Raw genomic sequence first — 21,172 nt, forward strand, 5'->3', positions numbered from 1 at the left:
GAAGGGGTGGAGCTTGAAAGAGAGAGAGAGAGAGAGAGAGAGAGAGCGAGGGAGACAGGTGCTGATAGAAGGGGTGGGGCCTGAAGGAGAGAGAGAAAGAGCTGCTGACAGAAGGGGTGGAGCCTGAAAGAGAGAGAGAGAGAGACAAAAGAGAGAGAGACAGGTGCTGATAGAAAGGGTGGGGCCTGAAAGAGAGAGAGAGACAGCTACTGACAGAAGGGGTGGAGCCTGAGAGAGAGAGAGAGATGCTGACAGAAGGGGTGGAGCCTGAAGGAGAGAGAGAGAGAGAGAGAGAGAGACAGGTGCTGACAGAAGGGGTGGAGCTTGAAAGAGAGAGAGAGAGAGAGAGAGAGAGACAGCCACTGACAGAAGGGGTGGAGCCTGAAAGAAAGAGAGAGAGAGAGCTACTGACAGAAGGGGTGGAGCCTGAAGGAGAGAGAGAAGGAGGAGCAAAGCAGGCAGGTATCTGCATTCTCTGTCCAAAGCCTTACACCAATAGGGCATCACACTACAGGATGGCCTCTGATATAAAACCAATCCCAAACAGACCAATGGGGGCACACGCTGCCTGTCACGCCTGCCCCCCAAGACCACACATTGTGCTGATGCTTGCCATCTGAGTAGGTGGTCCTCCATGTCGGTGGTTGCTTGTTGCTTTGTTTGTGGCTTTTCGGCTCTCAGTCCAGACAGGGTCACCCTTGCCAAAGCTGGTCTGATGCTCGCCCCTCCACACTGCCCTGTCACGCCCGCACCCGAGACCACCTGATAAGCTGAAGCTTTTCCAGTGAGGTGGCTTTCCTGTCCTGCAGAGAATCGTTTGCCAAACTGGTTTGAGGCACCTCCCCCCAAGCCTTTAGAGTCTTTAAACATCAAAGCACTGCTGTTCTCGTGAATAAAACCCTAATATTAAATTTGCTTTGTTACAAAGTGTCACAGCACAACACCTCTAGATATGGCGCCCTATCACAACTCCCTCTCCAAATCCATGACCACCCTGAGCAGACCCTTCTGTTCTTCTCCGTGTTTCTCTACCTGCTGCCTCAGGAGTTCCTCTTCCTGGCATCATGGTGGTCTCTCTCTTCCCTAAGCCTTCTCCCTGTAACACTTTCCCAAACTGAGGTTTATCCCTCCAATCTGGACTGTCGCCCTTCTCCTTATAAATGGGGGCGATCGCACTCTTCCTCCGCTCTCCTCCTGTTCTTCTCCATTTCATCGTCTTCTCGCTCTTCTCCTGAACTCTGCTGCTGGTCCTGTTGCCTCTCTATTTTCTCCACATCACCAGTGTGGAGTAACTTTTCATATGTGTTGTCCCAGTAAACGTCTGAACGGATTTCTGTTTTTTTAAACTTTGTGTGTTTAATTTCTTCAAGGCGCACGTTTGGGGTGACAACACAACCGTCCTCCCAGGTGACACAGTTGCCGTGCAGCACGACGCAGACCCCGGCTCCTTAATCGACTGCCACCCCGACGCGTCTTCGCCATGGCGGCAGGACCATCTTCATATGAACCTTTCGGAGTGGACAAGAGACCCAGAGAACAATGAATCAAACGTGCAGAAGGTCAGGGACTCGGTTTGTAACCTTAGATTTCGATACACGAGCCAAAGAGAAAGCCCGTTTGACCATGAAGTGCTAAAGATGGGCCTCCCGACCCAAGGCAACTACACTTTCTACGCACGGACGAAAAGCAGAACTCTGGCCGACGCTCTTTCCTGCACTTTCCAAGTGGTAGCTCCACTGGCCTTGACGGTCGTCTACCCGACTCCTCAAGACGGCATCATCTATGTCTCACGAGACCAGAGCTTCATACTGGTGAAAGTCCACTCCAAAGGCAACGTGACAGCCCACTGGGACGGAAGCAACCAGACCTTCACCTTCACGAGTAAATGTCCGGCCGAGGCAGCCCACCTGAAGGAATGTGCAGCGGACTCGAGTGACGGCACCCAGTTTGCAGTTGTCGATCTGGACCTCCTGAATTCCACCTCCGTCTCTTTTCTTCTCACCGCTGAGGACGGAGTGAGTCGTGAAAACCTCACACTGGCGGTCAAAGTTGAGGACGCCGTCAGAGGCCTTCGTGTCCTTCCCGACCCAAACCAACGGGTTCTGGTTAATTTATTAGTGGTAAGTGGCCAAGGAGACGCCCACGCCGCATCTGGGTGCAGCAGATAAGATGGGTGGGACTGAACGGCATGTCTGTGTGTGGGGGTTACCAATCAGGATCCCCAACTGTTTCATTTTGTGGTAGGTGCGCCATAGCGCTGTGCCAGTGCATGCCCTCTGACTTGACCTGACCGGCTAAGAGACCCAGTGGCGGCTCCATGGAGAGCAGTCCTATGACTTGATGAAGACTGAGAGGACTCGTCTGGGGGGCTCTCTCCTGTTTTCTTATTTTGTATCCTGGATTAATTTTAATTGTGGGTTTGTAGCTAATAATGAAATGAACTCCTACAGAATAAAATAAACGAATATGAGCAGGGTGTCCTTAAAGGGGCTGTCTGGAGACTGGCACTGGTTGTGACATAATGCCAGTACAGTGAGAAAGAAACTGGTACAAGTGACAGTGAGACTGGTAGGGTGAGGTGAAAGGAAACAATGGAGGTCCAACAAAAGGTGATGGAGAGCTCATTAGAGGTGGGACATGGGGGTCAAAGGGGACAACTGGAGATGGAAGGAAAAGCAACAGATGGGGGCCGAGAAGTGAGAATGCAAGGAGTGACGGTGGAATGTCTGCAAAGTGACAAACAGTGCTGGGCTAAGTGACAGGAAAACTGGCAGGGCAAGGTGAAAGGGGACAACTGAGAGCCACCTAAGGGTGATGGGAGAGAAACCAAGATGAAGCAGAGAGAGACCACTGGAGGTCCGAGTCAATAGGTTAGCATTACACGACTGGGGATGGAGGAGAGACCTGGGAATTTAAGGGGGCAGCCGGGTGAAGGTGGTCCGAGGTAAGCAATGTCAGCAAAGAGAAAAAGAAGCAACCGGGTGAGACTGGTAGGGCTGGGAATTGGCAGGGTGAGGGATAAGGGAACACTAGAGGTCTGATGGAGAAGGTGAGAGAGAACCTGAGTAGAGACCACCGGAGGTTGACGTGAGCCCCGTGATGAGGCAGAGCTGAGTGGACATGTGACTTGCTGAGGAGATGTGGAGTCAGGAATTGGCGGGACGGGGGTCTGTGGACTGGGGGGTATCAGACGTCTCCGTCTTCCGTTGTGATACCTTGTAGTGCAGGCGACTCCCAATTTCCCCACCTGTGACCCCCATACTGTGTCTTTTCTCTTTTCCAGAGTTACACTGCGCAAGTGGACGCCGGCTCCGAAGTTAGCTTTCGCTGGACTGTCGACGACAAGCCCTCCTTCACGTACTACAACACCGTGCTGAACGTCATCTACCAGAACGCGGCCGTCTACAAGCTTTCGGTATTTGCTGCTCCAATGGGAGATTTGCTCGTGGGCTTGGGCTCGAATCTGTTGGTGGCCTTTAGGACGTTCCTCATTTCCATAAAAGCACCGAGTCGAGTTTTGAAGGACCCCCATTCGCCACGCTGCTTTGCCCCTTGTTTGACATGTCCCTGGTTCTCCAGGTGACATTTTCATGATGAACCTTCAGTAAAGCCACAGAGTGAACAGTACGGTAAGTCGAGAGTCAGAGGACTAACTGGCATGGATAAGCGAGCCTGGATTCCATGGAAGTCCTCTGTGGGACACAAAGTGCAGAAGAAGTGAAGTCATGCCTAGTGGAGGGCTACACTTGCAGTATGTTTGCCCTGCTATGTGTTTATATGTGGCACATAATTTGGACAAGCGGCTAGAGTCGGAGTGGCCATGTGACCCAGTGGTCAGAGTACTGGGCTTCAAACCCCGAGACTATCAGACACGCCACTGTCACGGTCATCCAGCTCTGTCCCATTGTGGAAAACAAGCCACTGTGATAGAAGGACGACTGTCTGTCTGTCCACCTGTGTCTCCGGACGCTTGCTATGTCTTTGTTTTGTGCCACTTGCTATGAGATTCACAAAAGCAGTGTTCATGTTTGTGATGTGCCATCTGTTGGAATTAAGAATGCAACGCATTACAAACCACATTCCAATTGAGGATGCAGTGATTATTCCATTTCAATGTGTCTTAGGCGGAGAGCACGGCGGATTGGATGGGTTGATCTTTCAGGGCGTACGTCTGTAAAGGCGTTTTCACAATGGATTTGCTTTGTCTGGAAAACTTACAGAGATGGGCATACCGTCTACGGTTACGCCTCAAAACATTCTAAGCACGACACGAGTGCTCTTTCTTCTAAACCTCTGGGTGAAATTCCATTTTCACAGTAAACGATGGCATTTCATGCGACTTTCGCTCCGTCTGGACCCAGCAATCTCGCCACGGGGGGCGGAGGGTCCATGTTTATCTGTCACCTTGGCGCCAACTGGACTAACGGCAGAACACGCCGTCCTGTGTGTTCAAACTACCCATAAGCCATTGTGTCGATCCTTTGCGGCCACCACGTCATTTTCAAATCGCCTGTGCTTTTGATTTTCCCGCTCAGCCCCTCGTGGTTTCCTGTCCTTCACACTTGAGACCCCAAACTCCATCTTAGTTTACAGAAGCGCAGCTTTGCGTCCTCATTGTGTGCCTTTGAATTTGCCTGCAGGTCACCGCGATGAACCACGTCAGCAACGTCACCGAGGATTTCAACGTGACTGTGGACACGATGTGGAAGATGAGCCACCTGACTGTCACCGGGGTCCCCGATGTCACGGCTCAGAACGCGACGCTCGCCTTCAGTGCCCGAGTTCAGGTGGATTCGGCCGTGGAGGCGACTTTCCGGTCAGTCTTTTCAGAGGGTCTCCTCTTTACTGCTAGTCTTTAAGTTAACCCGGCCGGGGGGATCCCTCAGTCATACGTTTGATTGTTTTATGTGGCACTTTTCATGGTGAGCCCTAATCTAGCCTTGAAAATGTCATTTATTTATTATATGGAGGTTTTATGTTGTCACACAGGAGTCTTGTGAGCTTACGCCATGATAAGCGACGCATGAATCGGCCGTGAAATCTGCCGTTGGGTCCTTCTCACGGTAAGCAGCAACGTGGCAGACAGCAAAGCCCATTGCCTGGGCCGACTGCGAGTGCCAGTCATTCACTCCACATGCCACAGAAGGTCACACGCCACCCGAGCAGTGAAGGTGCCGCCTTCGTCCACCACGTTATTGGTGGGCCGGCCACGTGACGTGGCTGACAAGAAAACAATGGCCATGAGAGCACATGGCATGTCAGTCAGGAGGAGAGCAGCAGTGGCATCAGATGGCAGTGGAGGACGTTGTAGCAACCTCGGTGGAGTGACACTGTGTTTTGTGACAGTGCCTGAGCGCCCTTTCTTCGAGGACTGGAGGTCTCGAGTGTTATTAGTCATGATAAAAGTCAGAGGTCAAGGAGCAGAGGTGCCACCCCAGTCTTTTGTAATAAATGTTGACTGTGGGGACAGAGGGACCAGGATGTGCCTGTCACCTTGTGGGGTGGATGCGCTGGCCACTGGCGAGAGGTCTCCTGGAGTGGGCCGGAATGGCTTAACCTCAGTGTACTCACAATTGGGGTCTACCTGAGGTGAGCCTGGTGAGCCTGGCGAGCCTGGCATGGTGGATGCTGGCTCTCTGTTATGTTATTAATGGTAAAGTGTCCCAGCAGTCCCACGCTAAGCACCGAGGGTCTCAGCTGTTTCGGTGAGGCTCTTTTGTGCTCCGTTATTAAGGCAGAGGGGGTGAATTGATCGATCCTTTCCATTTGTGCGCGTGTTCTGCAAGAGCCAGTGCCCCCAAGCCCCCACCCCCCCGGGCCGCAGTTGCCCGCACGTCTTTCTTTGAAATTCATTAACTGGTCGTCCTTGAAGCCAAAGGAAGAGGGCATCGTGATCTTCCAAAGCCTCATTACGTATTCATAGCCTTTTTAATATGAAAATGCAGAATGTGAAAGGGCCAAAGCTGCAAGGCCAGGTGTGAGCAGAAGGGGGCACAGGGGCTTTAGTATGAGCACGGGGGTCACGTCTTTGGGATTATTGACTTACTACTCAAGCGGAACCCCAGCCTGATCTTTTCAAAAGTGTTCAGGGCTTGGAACCCTTGGAGAGAATCGGGCAGGAGCGTCCCGTGTGTCTTCAGCGAATGTCCGGCCGAGGAATTTGGGAGGTTCGGGATGGCTTACTTCAGCGCGGAGGCCGTTATTTACTGCATTTGTTCAGTTGCTAAGGGAAAGGCTCAGTGCATCCCGGGTTCAAATCCCATGCCCGCTTGCTGTTAGTCGCCTTATCCGTGTGGGCCTTTTTTTTAATCGGGGTCCTCCAGTTTTCCTTCCACATTCCCAGGGTTACGCTGATCGGCAGCTGTGCTGTGGTCTGAGATCTCTGACACCGCTAACGATTTGCTTGAGGGGGGCTTCACTTTCAAAACCAGCACTCAAGGCTCCGCTGGAATCGCCGATAACGAGACCCTTTGTCCAAAGAACACTTTGCTGGCTACACAATCCCATATTTTGTCTTCAGATTTTGACGATCCTCACCGCGTCTCTTCTCCTGGTCCATCTCTTCCTGTACCATAACAGAAGGGCACGTTACACCAGAAGTGGCCCAAGAGTCCTCAAGCCGGACCCCCGCTGCTCACCGTCTTTCCCAATCCAAGCACCTCAGGTTTCCCACCGATGCTGGCCAGGAGACGCGGGTTCACTTCAGAAGCCAAATAAGCAGAACTCGTTTACTCAAAAACTGAGAAATTCTCTCGAAAGTGAAGGATGAACGTTTTCGGAGGACACAATGCCCACTGTCATTAAATCCTCACCGTAGTGACAATGGACCGGCAGACGTCCCCAACTTTTATTTGTAAATCAAACCCTCTTTCTTTTTTCGCAGTGCTGCCCATTAAACATTAACAAGTGAAACCCCCTAAAGCTAAAATGTCTACAGTTGGCGCGTATCTAACCCCCCCATTAAGTACTCGGGTGGCCCACCCTGCTCCGCTCTCACAGCGAGTCTCTGTTCGTCTTGTAGCAGCACCTCTCTGTCCGACTGTCCCGTTGACAGACAAACGTCCTCGTCACGTGAAGCTTTGCGCTCTTCCCTCCTGGTCCGTCCGTGTGGTGCAGCCCTCGTCTTCATCGTCAGTCCTGATCAGATCTCCAGGCCTACAACTTGATGCGGTCACAGCACTGACGGGGGTCCCCTGCTCATTTTTGCCACACCCCTGAGTGTTCAAGTCAGAAAGTCCCACTTCCATCCCGTGAGACCACCAGGCTTTCTTCCACAAGTGACATTTTGCAGGTTCTTTAGGGTCAGGGTCGCAGTTTGTTTTTTTTCTCCCCTTGATTGTTGAGCCATCAGCGTCATCTCCAGTGAGTGACAATTTGTGTCACAGTGGCCTCTGTGACAGTGGCATGACTTGGCAGTGTGGCTGTGGTCTCCTTCTGGACTGCACTGAGCTCCTCTTGGTGGTCTTTGAGGTGGTCCTGTCCCCTTCACCAGACCCCTGTCTCTCCATCCTTGACTTGAACTGAGAACAGGTGAGACCACCAACAAACAAGAGGGGGGCTGACTGGGCAGAGGGTGCCGGAGATTGACGAAGGGGAGGAAGGCTTCTGAAATTGTTGGCTGCTCTGATTGGGCGGGGCGGTCGCTGTTTGACACCATTGTGAGTTTTGATTCTGAATGCCAGCTGAATGCCCATGCCAGGCGCTGTATGTTAATATTTGTAATGTATGTGTGAGCTCTGTGACACAATAGCTGCACTTCTACCCAGAATGCACCGTGTCGGGCCAACAGACCAAGACAAAGAATCCAGAGTTTCAAATTCGTATCCACATCTCCGTGGTCTACGCCATCCACGGCCACCGGCAATCATGCCATTTATTTGGCCATTATGCGGGTTGTATTTTTACACGTGACGAATGCCCCTTCAACGGCCTTCTGGCATGAAATGTGAAGGTGGCAACTCATGCCGCCGTGCCGCTACGCTGTTACTCACGGGCTCCTTCTCTCTTTTCAGGTGGATGTTCGGGGACGGAGGCAATGAAACGGCTCACGTTAAGCCCCCTTACGGCGCCACCCTCGATGTACCACAGGCCGTGGTGGAAAGCAACGTCACTTACGCTTACAGGGAAGCAGGTAATGGCGTGGGGATCGTCTGATGTTTTGAAATCGGGGAGGAGGAGGAACATAAATGTGAACCATGTGGTCACAAGCGTGCCAACCATTGTGACAAAGCCCAGGAGATGGAAGGCCCTGAGGTTGGGGTTACAAATCCCACTACTGACACCATGTGTCACTTGACCTGCCTGTGCTCCAACTGGAACAACAATAATAATAAAAAATAAATGGACCTGTGGCCAATTGTATCTCCCCAATGTTTGTAAGTCGCCTTGGATTAAGGAGTCACCCTAATAACTAAATGAACTCTTAACGTGTCTGTTGTCTCTTTCTCGTAGGAGAATACACGTTGACCCTGATCGTTTCCAACCACCATGAAAACCTGAGCCACGCGGTGCCCGTGTCCGTCCGCCTGCTCCTCACCGACGTCCTCATCGAAGTGACTTCACCCATCCTGGTGGTCAATCAGACGGCCGTATTCAGCGCCCGCACCCTGCCCTCTTCGGACGGGGTCCTTTACACGTGGAGCTTCGCCGACGACTCTGAGCCTTCCCAGGGCCAGGAGCTCGAGAGTTACGTCTTCCGAAAAAGCGGCCTCTACAACGTGAGCGTCCAGGCCAATAACACGGTCAGCTGGGCTCAAACCAAAATCGGCGTCATGGTGTTCGAGGAGATCACGGGGCTGGCGGCCTCCTCCAGCTCGCCCACCGAACTCCACACGGAGACGGCGATCGTGGCCTCCGTGGAAACGGGCAACGACATCTTCTGGACATTCGATATGGGAGACGGGACCGTGCTGAGCGGTCAGCGGCCCTCGGTGCGGCACAGATACGTCAAGGAAGCCAACTACACCGTGAACGTGAGCGCTGCCAACGCAGCCAGCGCCTCCTGGGTGACCCTGAGCGTGGAGGTGTTTGTGCTGGAGGTGCTGCGGCTCGAGCCTAGCAGGTGCATTCAGCAGCTCCTCGACGTCAGCTTCGTCGCGTTTGTGTCTGGGAATTCCTCCCTCTACGTCTACGACTGGAACTTTGGGGACGGCTCCCCGAATCTGACGGTCCGGGGCAGCTCGGAGGTGGCGCACCTCTTTGAGAACAGTGGGCTTTATCACCTCTCCCTGGCACTCTCCAGCAGCGTCAACAAGGCGAACTTCTTCACCAGCGTGTGCGTTGAGCCCCTGATCGCCAACGTGTCCCTGATTGTGCTCAACCCGTACACCCGGCTGGGTGAAGAGAGCCGGTTTTCCGCCAAGGCCTTCCCCGATTACGCGTACAGCTACGTTTGGGATTTCGGCGCCAATGATTCGTCTCTGCGAGGGTCCGGTGAGGTAGCCTTCACTTACCAGGCCACGGGACGCTATGTGGTGACGGTCACCGTGCTCAATAACATCTCGTCCATCAATGATACCGGGCTGGTGGAGGTTCAGGAGCCCGTTGGCCCGGTCGGCATCGAGCATAACGGAACAAAGTGGAACAACCTCACGGTATCCCAGTCCTACGCCTTCACCGCGTCTGGCGGCCACAGGATGACCAACTACACCTGGGACTTTGGAGACGGCACCGTCCAGTCGGGCCCCAGTGTCACGCACGCCTACGAGGTGACGGGCCTCTTCAACGTTTCTCTCGTCGTCGGCAATGACGTCAGCAGCAGCGAGTCGCAGGTGACGGTGGCGGTCAGGAGCCCAATCCGTGACCTGAAGGTGACCGCCAGTCGCATCAATGTTCCCTTGAATGGATCGGTATGCTTTGAGGCGTCCCACTCTGCAGGGGACGATATCCGCTATTCCTGGATCCTGTGTGACCGGTGCACGCCCATCAACGGCCAGGTGACCATCTCCTACACGTTCCGCTCCATCGGCACGTTTAACGTCATCGTGACCGCGGAAAACGACATCAGCTCCATGCAGGCCAGCATCTTTATCTACGTGCTGAAGGAACTGGAGGGGCTGCAGATCGTCACGGAGGACCTCGTTGACGGCTGCTGCATCGCCACCAACCGAAGCCTGCAATTGCAGGCCGTCCTCAGGGACGGGACCAACATGTCCTACGCCTGGGTGATCCTCAGGCACCAGACAGTGGTTCAGGAGTTCACCAGCAAGGTAATCGGGTGGGTCTTCCCCGAGGCGGCCCCCTATGAGGTCGTGCTGAGAGCCACCAACCTGCTGGGCAGCACCAGTGTGAACAGAACGGTCGACGTCTTGGACCCCGTGGGGAGCGTCGCCATGACGGTGATGCCCAACCCCGTGAAGGTCAACGCCTCCTCCACTGTCCGCCTGGTGGTAAGCGCCGGGACCGCCCTTTACTACGCCTGGCCCACCGAAGACCAAGGGACAGCGGTGACCAACGAATCTCAGAGGACCTACAAGTTTGCCGAGCCGGGACTCAAAGTCCTGCAGATTGTAGTCGCCAACAAAGTGAGTTGTAAAAACGAGATGATCCAGCTGAGCGTGCAGGAGCCGGTGGCTCAGGCCTCCTTTGTGGTCCTCGATCATCTGAGCCCCTACTACGTGGCGACGGGGTCCGCCGTGACATTTGTGGGGGCAGTGCAGACGGGTACCAACCTCACGTGGCTGTGGAATCTGCAGGAGCTGACGCTGTTTGGCCAGAGAGTGACGCACCACTTTAGTGCCCCGGGGGTCTTCACGGTGACCTTAAACGTCTCCAACGACGTCAGCTGGGCCGTAGCGTCAAAGAACATAAGCATCCAAGATAAAGTCGAGGGTCTCGAGCTGAAAGCCAGCAAGAACATCGCCGCCATTAGGGAGAACGTGCTCTTCATGATCGGCATCTCCTCGGGGACTTCCGTCAGCTTCCACCTGACCATCAGCGGCGACTCGTCGGTCTTGTTTTACAACCACAACTACACCCACCAGTTCACCAAGGTGGGCAACTTCATCGTCAACCTGACGGCCCAGAACCAGGTGAGCATGGAGAGGACCAGCACCACGGTCTGCGTGATGGAGCCCGTCAGCCGCCTGCGCATCGTCAACTGCTGCGAAGACGCCATTCCAGTCGGGGTCAGCCGCATCTTCAGTGCCGAAACGCAGACGGGCTCTCCGTTGACCTTCCTCTGGACCTTTGACCTCCACTCGGGGCTCAAGCAGACCATCATTGGGAAGCAGGTGTCCTACATGCCGCTCCAGGCCGGACCCCTGACCATTTATCTCAGTGCCTTTAATGCCCTGGGAAGCCAAAACATAACCAGGGAGCTGCAGGCCCAGAACCGACTGGTCAGCTCCGCCGTGGACGCCCGGCCGGCCGACACCTTTGTCAACAAGCCGCTGCTCTTTCACGCCTTGGCGCTCCCCAGTGCCAGTCAGGTGTCGTACCTGTGGAACTTTGGCGACGGCTCCGACAGAGTCAGGACCACCTTCGCCAACATCTCGCACGCCTATTTGCTCGAGGGGAACTACACCGTGGAGGTGAATGCCAGCAACCTCGTCAGCTTTGTGATGGCTTGGAAAAAAATCACCATCCGAGTCCTGGGCTGTGACGAGCCCGAGGTGCTGCCCGTCTTGTCTCACATCGTCCTCAAAAGGTCGCAGGGCAACTACCTGGAGGCAGCGGTGGACCTGCGGGGCTGCACCAAGTACGACGTCACCTACCTGTGGCAAATCTATCGCTCTGCGACCTGTGCCGACCGTCGGGAGCCAATGAGGGTCCGGCTGCCGGCCGATGTGCGGGGTCCTCAGCTGGCCCTTCCCAAAATGAGCCTGGATCTGGGCAGCTACTGTGTGCTCTTCTCCTTGTCTTACGTAGGAGTGCCGCTCACCAAGACCATCGCTATCGCCTTGAGTGTGGTCCCCAGCAGACTCGTGCCGATAATCGATGGGGGGACATTCCGGGTTTGGTCCAAAACTCAGAATCTGGTGCTGAATGGCGACAAGTCGTATGATCCAAACCTTGAAGCAGACAGCCAGTCTCCACTGAACTACTCGTGGGCATGTGTGTCTTCCTCAAAGGTAAGCCCAGCTAGCCACCCCTTCTGTGCGTGTGGCCCACTGAATACACGAGTTACGGGTCATGGGCTGAGGAAAAACCCTTAGAGCTTCTCTGGAATTTCCAGAATCCACGAGTAGCAGCAGAGGGTGACTTCACAGTGTCTTTGAGTCATGGAATAAATTCACTGCCCTGGGTGTGTGAGGCGGGATTGACAATGTGAACCTCTGCTTTCTTTCCAAAAGACGCCATCCTCTGGCTGCAAGTTGAACTGCACGTCCAAAGACAAGACACTGGTGATCGCCGAGAACCTGTTAGAGGTGAATGTGGAGTACACGTTCCTCCTGGGCGTCAGCAAGCCGAACATGAGCCCCGAGTACACCAACCAGACAGTGAGTCCGAGTCGTGCGCTTCACGCGGGGGGGTGAGTGATGTCATGTATGGCGCCGCCGTACTCGTACGGTGAAAAATGTGCAGGTGAACGTGTGCTTTAAACATAGAGAGACAGATGTGAAAGGCGCTATATCATAGATAGATGTGAAAGGCGCTATATAATAGATAGACAGATGATAGATGTGAAAGGTGCTATATAATAGAAGGATAGATAAATAGATAGATAGATGTGAAAGATGCTATCTGATAGATAAATTGATGGATATTAATTATGGTGTAGTTGGCAGGATGATAGATAGATGGATGGATAGATGTGAAAGGCACTATATAATAGATGGATAGATAGATGTGAAGGGTGCTATATGATAGATACATGTTAATTATGGTGTAGTTGGCAGGATAGATCGATAGGTAGAAACAAAAGGCACTGTACAATAGATATATGGATAGACAGACAGATAGAATGAATGCTCACCCAGAATTTCAGTGCCAAGAATGATCAGCGAGGAATGAGGAAAACGCGTGTTTTGAACGTCCCACGCAGAACAGAAGCTCGTCTGTCTGACATCTCGTATTTTTCATGCTATAACAGAATGGAGAAACGAAACAAAGGGCAGAGATTGCTGCTGAACCCCCTGAAGCTGTTAACCCTTTGTAAGGCGCCACTCTGTCAGGTGGCACGCTATTGGGGCGGGCGAGAGCGACTGTGCTAGGAAGCGGGCGCTCGGGCTGGGACATGGGCTGTGATTTCCAGTCGTGTAATTCGACATGGTGCCGCGGTGAGATCAGCGACTGCAGTTGACAGATCTGACATATCCTGTGACAGAAAGTCGCGCAGTGTGACTAGAATGAGTGAGTGAGTGAGTGACCTTGTGACCTCGTGTTTCTTACGGTATGAAGTTTCTACAGAGTGAGCCCCATCCTTCAAGCCTGCGGGACAGCAGAGAGTTTTGGGTAATGAAACCAGAGTGCCATCCCCTGACTGGATGTTTCTTTTCGCAGGTCTTGGTGAAGAATGGCACCATCCCCATTGTCTCCATCGAGTGCATCTCCTGCAAGGCCCAGTCAGTCTACGAAGTGAGCCAGAGCTCCTACATCTACCTGGCAGGAACCTGCAGCAACTGTCAAGATAACCTGCACACGGGGGTAAGGAACGCGCCGACTAGGGGCTCATTGTCACCCAGTGACTGGTGTTGTATGACGTCTGGGTCATGACACCTCAGAGTGTCCGCCGTGATCCAGTAAAGCCTTTGACAATGCCACCTGGAGGTGGATGGCTGAAGACGCAAACAAATGACAAATGACGAGTAACGCGGGCTTCCCTGCCAACCGTCTTCTTTGTCTCCACAGCGCTGGTTTGCACGCAGCTCGGAGAATCAATCCCTGGAATTGAACATGACCACAACTTCCACTGGACGCTTTGGCATGAACCTGGTGGTCAGGCAGGGAGTCCTAAAAGACGGAGACACATACATCTTCAGCCTGCATGTGCGAGACCCTCTGATGGAGAACGAGGGGTTTGCTTCAATCGTTCTTAGGCCCAATCTGCCACCAGCTGGGGGATTCTGCACCATCAGCCCCAGCAGCAGAGTCAACGCTTTGACCACAAAAGTCCACTTCAGCTGCTCCGGTAAGGACTTTGCCATCTGTGCCATGCTCTGTTGGTCATCCCTTAACGTAACAGCATTGTTGCCCCACAGTACCCATAGGCTAAGTGCATTGTGACCTGCAGGGGGGCTCTTGAACTTGCCTCATGTCCGGAACATGACCCACCGGGTCCAGAGTTTCACTGGGCTACACAAACACTAAATATGGGGGGACAAACGGCTGGCACAAAGGACAACACCTAACGTTGGGTTTAGTCGGTGGTGGGCTTCCTAGCACTCACGTACCGTACCCCAAATGCAATGCTGACACCTGCTCACTTCTACTAATGCTCTGGACATTCCTTCTTCCACCCCACCCTCCACCAGGCAGGCCGCTGATCTCCACTCCGTGTCCACCCTGAGACCCGACTGTGTTGTGAAGCAGCAGCGCAAAATGGCAGACAGGATTGAAAAACCTGAAGACACAGGCGTCTCCCCAGGCAGCCAGACCCCAAATTCATCAGGCCGGCGCAGGCCCAAATATACAGCACTGGCTTTAAAAATTCAAAGATTCTTTTAAAGGTCCCAGCTAGGATAAGGGAGAGGGAGACCGCAAACCTCTGGCTTTCTGGACGACACAAAACAAAGTCTAATTATAAATAAAGTAAAGGGTTTATTCACAAAAATCAAATAAGAGAGTAAAAGTGGAAAAAGGAAAAGGGAATCCAAGGTAAACTCCAAATCCACCATCCAAGGGTGAAATCTAATAAGCCAATGAGAAAATGTCGTACAAAACTCGCATGAAAATCTTTACTCCACAGACTCTAGCCACTCTCTCCTGGGACCATCTCCTCAAGCTCAATATATAGGCAGGGGGCGGACCTTCAGCTGTGACATCATGCTGGCCCCGCCTCTTGGGTTCCACCCACCAAACACAAGTAGATTGTGACAACTAAAATACAGAAACGTGCCGACTCACAGCTCCATGTCGGGCCGGTCGTTTGGTTGATGTCGGTCACAAAGTGGGCAGGTCACTGCATCTGAGGGTCTGCTGGGGGTCACCAGTATGCACATTTTAACTGCCAGTACAGAGAAGCACAATCCGACCTTCCAGTGTCGCTGTCTGCATGCCAGGACCATGTTTCTTGAGTAATGGGTCGTGGGTGGGATGTCTCCTCGTCTCACCAAGAGGGACCCCCGATCGCACTTGTTTCATCGGGGGGGCCGGCTTGCTTGTCTCTGTCACAAAGGCAGTCCTGTCGTTCTCCAGAGTAAACGCCAACATGGCATCGACCAGGCAGGTGGCTCAACGAGAAGCCCACTCCTGTCCCACTGAGCAGCTCCAGAGTGAAGGAGAGTCCATCCACCTTAGAGAGGCAAGCGAGTGGCTGGACGTGAGCCCAATCTTGCCCACCCACTCTGGCTCCTATAGTAAAAGAGAGGTGACCTTCCACCTGCCAAGAGTCACTTTATGTATATTGAGGCCACCAAGACCTCTGCCTTTGACCCCAATGGGTCACATCACACACGGCCCCTATTCCGCTTGCAGGTGGTGGGCCCACAGGAGGGCAGAGATCAGGTAGGCCTGACTAGGCCCATGTGGCAGCCCCAGTGTGCCAGGTGCTCATCTGTGGGCACTCCCCCCAGGCCTGGCACCTGGCGTGCCTTCATAGCAGGTGGGGTACTCGTTTTATCAGAAACAGACAGTAACACTCCAGAGCAGACCCCGATTACAGCTCACACTTGGCCTCCTGTGCCTCCCACCTTCTGCTCTTTTTTGCTGGCACTCGGACCCTCCCTGGCATCATAACAGCTGATTTCCATTGTGAGGTACTGGATGTTGGCAGTGATGCCATTCTCCCTCTCTCTCTCCCTTATTCATTTCAATGTGTGCTCTAAATGACTCTTTCCGCTCTTTATCGGTCTCAGAGATCCTCAAACACCCAAGTCTCACTCGCTGCCTTCTGTGTTCCGATTGGGCGGGACGTGTGTGTGTCACGGCACTCGGGGTTCTGATGGGTCACCTGCTCTGTCACCACAGGTTACCAGGACTCGGAAGATTCCGGAACGCCGCTGATCTACAGTCTGACGGCTTCACGCTGCAGCGCCCGGGACCACTGCGAGGTCTTCAGCGTCTACAAAGGGTCCAACCCGGAGTACTCGGCCTTCTTTCCCATTGGGTTCAGGGAAAGCAACTACCAGCTGAATGTGTCCATCACCGTGCAGGACCAGCAGGGGGCAGCCATTGTGGCCTTGAACCAGTGAGTGGTCAGCGATGCTCCGACAGCATAAATCAGGTGCTTCAGGTTGGCACAGGGACAGACGGGCATGCCTCTCTGCCCAGTGGGCCATTATTTGCTCCATGTAGCCTACGCACCAGGCCAGGGTGGCAGTTTGTGTGCTTTGGTACAAATTATATGTACAGGAGGTCATTTCATGTTAAAAGTCAGTGTTTTTAACCAACAGGCCTAACTGTTTTTGAAGTGGGGGGCATTTGTCCCCCCTTATTCTGTGCCCTGCCCATAACTCAGACCCCTGTGAATTTGATTCCTGATCTCTAATGGTGCCCCTTGCAGTGGGGTCTTAGGTAATGGCAGGACGCTCATGACTGCTGGCACGGCTGTGTCCGCCACTTGCCAACTATCTCTCCATGATGCAGATGTAGTGAGCCCCCACAGTAACACAAGTGCCCGCCTGTCGCTCACTTATAGCAGCTTGTTGAGGTGCCCACATCTATGCCAGTCACAGGGACACACTTGTCAGGCATAGGTTGGGCTTATCCGTCTTTGGCCCCCAGGCCCCGCCTAGTTTACCGTTGCTAGGCAACATGTGTTCTGACACAGTCACGTAATGAAGGAGCAGGGGACACGAGGATAACGGCTCACGTGAAGCCACATCTTAGACCACGCCTTTCATGTGACCGTCGCCCAATGTTAAGTACGTTGCCAAGTAACAGGCACAGGTGGGAGGGGCCTAGTAGTCAAAGATGGGGAAAAGGAAGGGGCAGGGGGGGTGGTGCCCCAGGGGACAATGGACTAAATGAATGACAATTATTCTGCCTACCCAGGAATCCCAAAATGTGTCCAGTGCCACAACTTCAGGTGCCAATGCCACATAAATGCCATCTTTGGTTTCGTAGAAGATTTAAGGCCGGAGGTTTGTGACAGCAGGTCACGAATGGGCAGTTTCATTGTTTTGTTAGAGTATCATGAAGATAATGGCAATGGTAAGGGTTGGGGACAAGTGAGATGACTTTGTGGGGTTTCTGTCCCTGAAAGGTCCCTGAAGGTGGCTCTTCCCGAGCTGCCAGGAGACTTCCAGAGCCTCACTCACTGGATGTATCACCAGATGGAAGGCACCTTGCAGGATCTGCTGAAGCTTGGGGACCCTCAACAGATCCGAGAATACTGCTTGGCACTCATCACACTGCTGAACGAGGTAAGACCACTGAAGTGGGAAACGGCAGAGCAACATGAGGGTTGATTGTAAGTCAAGAAACGAGACAGCAACCCAGAGAAGTGCCAAAGGGTGGCATCGGGCACTCCTGGCCTGTCCAGGTTTGTGGAGATCCTCTCTTGGCGTGATGAGTGCTTACTGGTAGTGACCTTCTTGGTCCTTTTTGACTTTGACCCTCGGCCTCCATATTTGGCAGGTTTGTGTGTCTCTCCATCTTCTCCCAGTTCCATTCGTCCTTCAGACAGTCCAGTCAGTTGGCAGCCATCCAGTGTTGTCACTTTTCATGGCCATCAGCGCTTGGCTCCAGCCGATTCAGGGACATTTGTGACGAGCGTCTGGTGTGTCTGTGCACTGATGTCACATTCATTGTTCTCTGAGGGAGACGTGCAAGTGACAATCTCGATGTGCTGGGGACATCTTTAACTTTGACGGTCACTTTCATTTCTGTGACAGGGAGTCGTGAGGACTGAACTGTCAACCTCAGGCTTCCTGAACGTCTCGGCCGAAGTTCTTGGAAGACCTCGAGCACAAAACTTCACTCATCTTATTACTGAAAGTCAGCCATTGCAATTGTTAGCCATGGTGTCACCTGGGTGGTCATCCAGCACGAAGGGGCCGCGTCTGTTGAGCCCTGGAGAGGTCAAGTTTGGAAATCTTTTCATTCCGCCTCGCGATGCTCCGTATGCACTCGTATGATCTGACAGAAGTCAGGGTGGTCCATGCAGACCCCTCTAAGAGGAAATTCAAATCGGAGAAAATGTAACTTCTTTGTCTTTTTCCTCCCAAAGTACGAACAAAATGACAACCAAATCTTGGAGTCTCAGAGTGAGAGGAGCTGGAGAGTCATGATCCGCAGCAACGTCACCCTGGCCCTGATCTCCCTGAAGGTGAACACCGTGGACGACATCCAGCAGACTTCGGCGGCGCTGGCTCAGTGCACGGTGAGCTCGCCCGGCGTCCTCGTAATCCTTTGTGCAGCGCGCTGTCTGGGAGAGGCGCCTGGTGAAATAAACGCGCACTGCGCAGGAAAGGCGCTATATAAGGGGTGTCAAAGTGCTGTGTCAGATGGGGCGATGGGTGAGTGGATACTTGGGAAATGTGTTTTATACCCGATAGAGACGCAAATAACCAAAATCATACGGCACACTCCTCGCTATTCAAATGTAACCTGTACACAGAAACGAAAGGCGCTATAGAATAGAGGGCAGCACCATGATAGCACTGCTGCCTCACAGGAAAGAGACGTGGCATCACACCCCATGTCCTCCCTCCGTGGAGTTGGCACGTTCTCTCCGTGTCTGCGGGGGTCTCCTCCCACAGTCCAAAGACACAAGGTGGCCCCAGTGTGTGCGCTTGGTGTGTGTGTGTGTGTGTGTGTGCGTGCCCTGCAATAGACTGGCACCCTGTCTGGGGTTTATTCCTGCCTTGTGCCCTATGCATGTGAAAGGCGCTATATAACTGATAGATTGATATGAAAGGCACAATATAGTTTTTACATACATAGATAAATGTGAAAGACGCTATATAATACATAGATAAGAAAGGCTCCATATAGTAAGTTGACAGAAATGAAAGGCACTATATAATAGATAGATAGATAGATAGAAAAGAAAGGTGCTATATAGCAGCTATAGTGAAAGGCACTATATGATAGATACAGTAGATAGATAGAGTGAAAGGCACTATATAGTAAGTTGACAGAAATGAAAGGCACTATATGATAGATGTGAAAGTCAGAGGGGTGGACACATGTGTTTTATACCAGACTGATTTCAAAGGCACACTTCATTGTGTTGTAAATTTCATCCTCAATGTCACATTTGCCATTTTTTGCCCCCTCAATAAGTCACAGTGACGAAGTGACCGCGTGTTTAAGAAAGGTCTGAAAATGTATTAAAGGTCAAAAACTGAACTCTACAGCCCAGTAAAGTGAAGGGCAGAGTGGTGGGGTCTGAATGTTTTCTGAGTCCTCCGCCTGTGAATAAATCCTTTTACATTTTTTCCCACTACCTTCTCGCTGGTAACCGTGGTGGTCCTGAACTTCAAGCTGCTTCTGATATGCTGGTGCTGAAATCTTGGCCAAGTGCTGCCGCCGCAGGCCGTACTCACGTGAGGGATCTTCAGCCATGTTATGTTGGTGGGGCGGATCATTCTGGAGTTTCGGGTCCCTGTAGTCGCCGTGAACGCTGCCCGATGTTCTTTTTCTCCTGTGTGACATGAACACGCCCTCTAGTGGCAATGAGCTAAAAAGTTAGCAGATCTTGGGGGGGACGCAGACTGGGGGCAAGTCTGTCATCCTAATGCCATCAGCTGAAAGCGAAAACAGCTGTCTTGGTTCTCTGATGTGGCACCGTGGTCACAAGTTGGCATTTTGCCACTCTGAGACATCCTGTAAACAAACTGGAGCCCCAAGTTTACCAACATAAGAGGACACTTGGAAGGTGTGGGCTGTGTGTCCATTGCTGGTCACTTGGTGGCTCGTTTGGATCAGGAATTGTAAGTCCCCAATTGTGTCATTGCTGCCCACCGTAGAGGCAGTAAGGTGGAGGTGCTGCCCTATGAAATGACAGGCAGTGGCACATCAGATGGCACATATGAAATGTCTGTGCCCGACTTGGACTTTCTTGAGACCCCCACAGGCCCCTGGTCAAAGAGGACTGGTCATACCTTTCAAAATGCAGCGCGGTGTTGGTCGTTGCCCCTGATTTCGGCTCAAGATGTTATCGGGGGGCACCTTTGGATATTCAAACTACTCATCCAGCAGGGTTGCCCCCCCACTGCTGAATACTCAATTGCTTCATTGAGCCCTGGGGTGCCCCCATTCATTTCACATGTGCAGACCCTCCATCGTGCCATCAAGTGCTTGGTGAAAGCACCCTGTGCCATCGCACACCCTGGACGCCCCGATGGTGCGTAACCCCAACCCCCCCAACACACACCCCGCCTTCCCGGATTATTAATTTCTTGAAGTTTGCCCGGCAGCGGCTGCATTTGATTTGTTTTTCCTTTTAAGTTTTCTTTTCCTTTCATTTCTTTTCATTCCAGGCTGTTAGCAGAGAATTTATTTGTGAAGAATGCCAGCGTAAAACCTTAAACAAATTGGAGTACATGTTGACAATCCTGCAGAACGACACAAAGCAAGGCACCGTGACGCCCACTGAAATCGCCGACAACATCCTGAACATAATGGGTGAGTGGCGGGGACAAGATGCGCGTCCTCAAATAAGAGGAACACAAGAGCGGCTTCTTGAGTGCGCCGCGGGCTTTTAGCCGTAATGCCACCCATTACGGAGCTCCATTGTCACTCGCTGCCTGTGGTCGGCGAAATTGCATTTTCCTAATTGGGCTGCCATCTTGTTTCCTGGAACGGGGTGACCTCCGGTGTGGGCTGTTCGATAACGATAATGGACAGATGATTGGCTCCGGCGCACCCTTTTTGTTGGAAATTCGGATGCTTGTGCTCGTTGCATTTTGCCTGGCCAGAAGGCGCTTACAAAGGGGCTCCATTTCATATAGCGCCTTTCTGTAGAACGTCGTGTCCCGAGGGGTCTTTAGAGGCACAGATGGCATACGGCCAGCTTAAGTGATACATGCAATGGCACCGTCGTGATAACCCGGCCCACGAAACTTAACCTGGGCATCAATACAAAAGAAAAAGGAGCAGGAAGAGGCCACACGAGCCAAACTGA

The 21,172-nt window shown here is 52.7% G+C and overlaps 1 protein-coding gene across 1 annotated transcript in view; it reads left to right on the top strand.

Annotated features, from left to right (window-relative positions):
- The window catches only part of LOC120522686 (polycystin-1-like), a gene marked incomplete at its 5' end in the record, with an annotated part of 47,859 nt that overhangs the window by 17,404 nt on the left and 9,283 nt on the right, over nt 1–21,172 (top strand). Inside the window, 12 exons of the mRNA XM_039743462.1 lie at nt 1,371–2,120; nt 3,284–3,415; nt 4,641–4,816; nt 8,013–8,131; nt 8,452–12,071; nt 12,294–12,440; nt 13,444–13,587; nt 13,792–14,071; nt 16,069–16,288; nt 17,306–17,465; nt 18,272–18,424; nt 20,529–20,673. Of these exons, the coding sequence (XP_039599396.1) occupies nt 1,371–2,120; nt 3,284–3,415; nt 4,641–4,816; nt 8,013–8,131; nt 8,452–12,071; nt 12,294–12,440; nt 13,444–13,587; nt 13,792–14,071; nt 16,069–16,288; nt 17,306–17,465; nt 18,272–18,424; nt 20,529–20,673 (6,046 nt within the window). The remainder of the gene's footprint in view (nt 1–1,370; nt 2,121–3,283; nt 3,416–4,640; nt 4,817–8,012; nt 8,132–8,451; nt 12,072–12,293; nt 12,441–13,443; nt 13,588–13,791; nt 14,072–16,068; nt 16,289–17,305; nt 17,466–18,271; nt 18,425–20,528; nt 20,674–21,172) is intronic.

This window comes from Polypterus senegalus, unplaced genomic scaffold, assembly GCF_016835505.1.
Source record: "Polypterus senegalus isolate Bchr_013 unplaced genomic scaffold, ASM1683550v1 scaffold_1435, whole genome shotgun sequence".
In the NCBI taxonomy this organism is placed as follows: Eukaryota; Metazoa; Chordata; class Cladistia; order Polypteriformes; family Polypteridae; genus Polypterus; species Polypterus senegalus.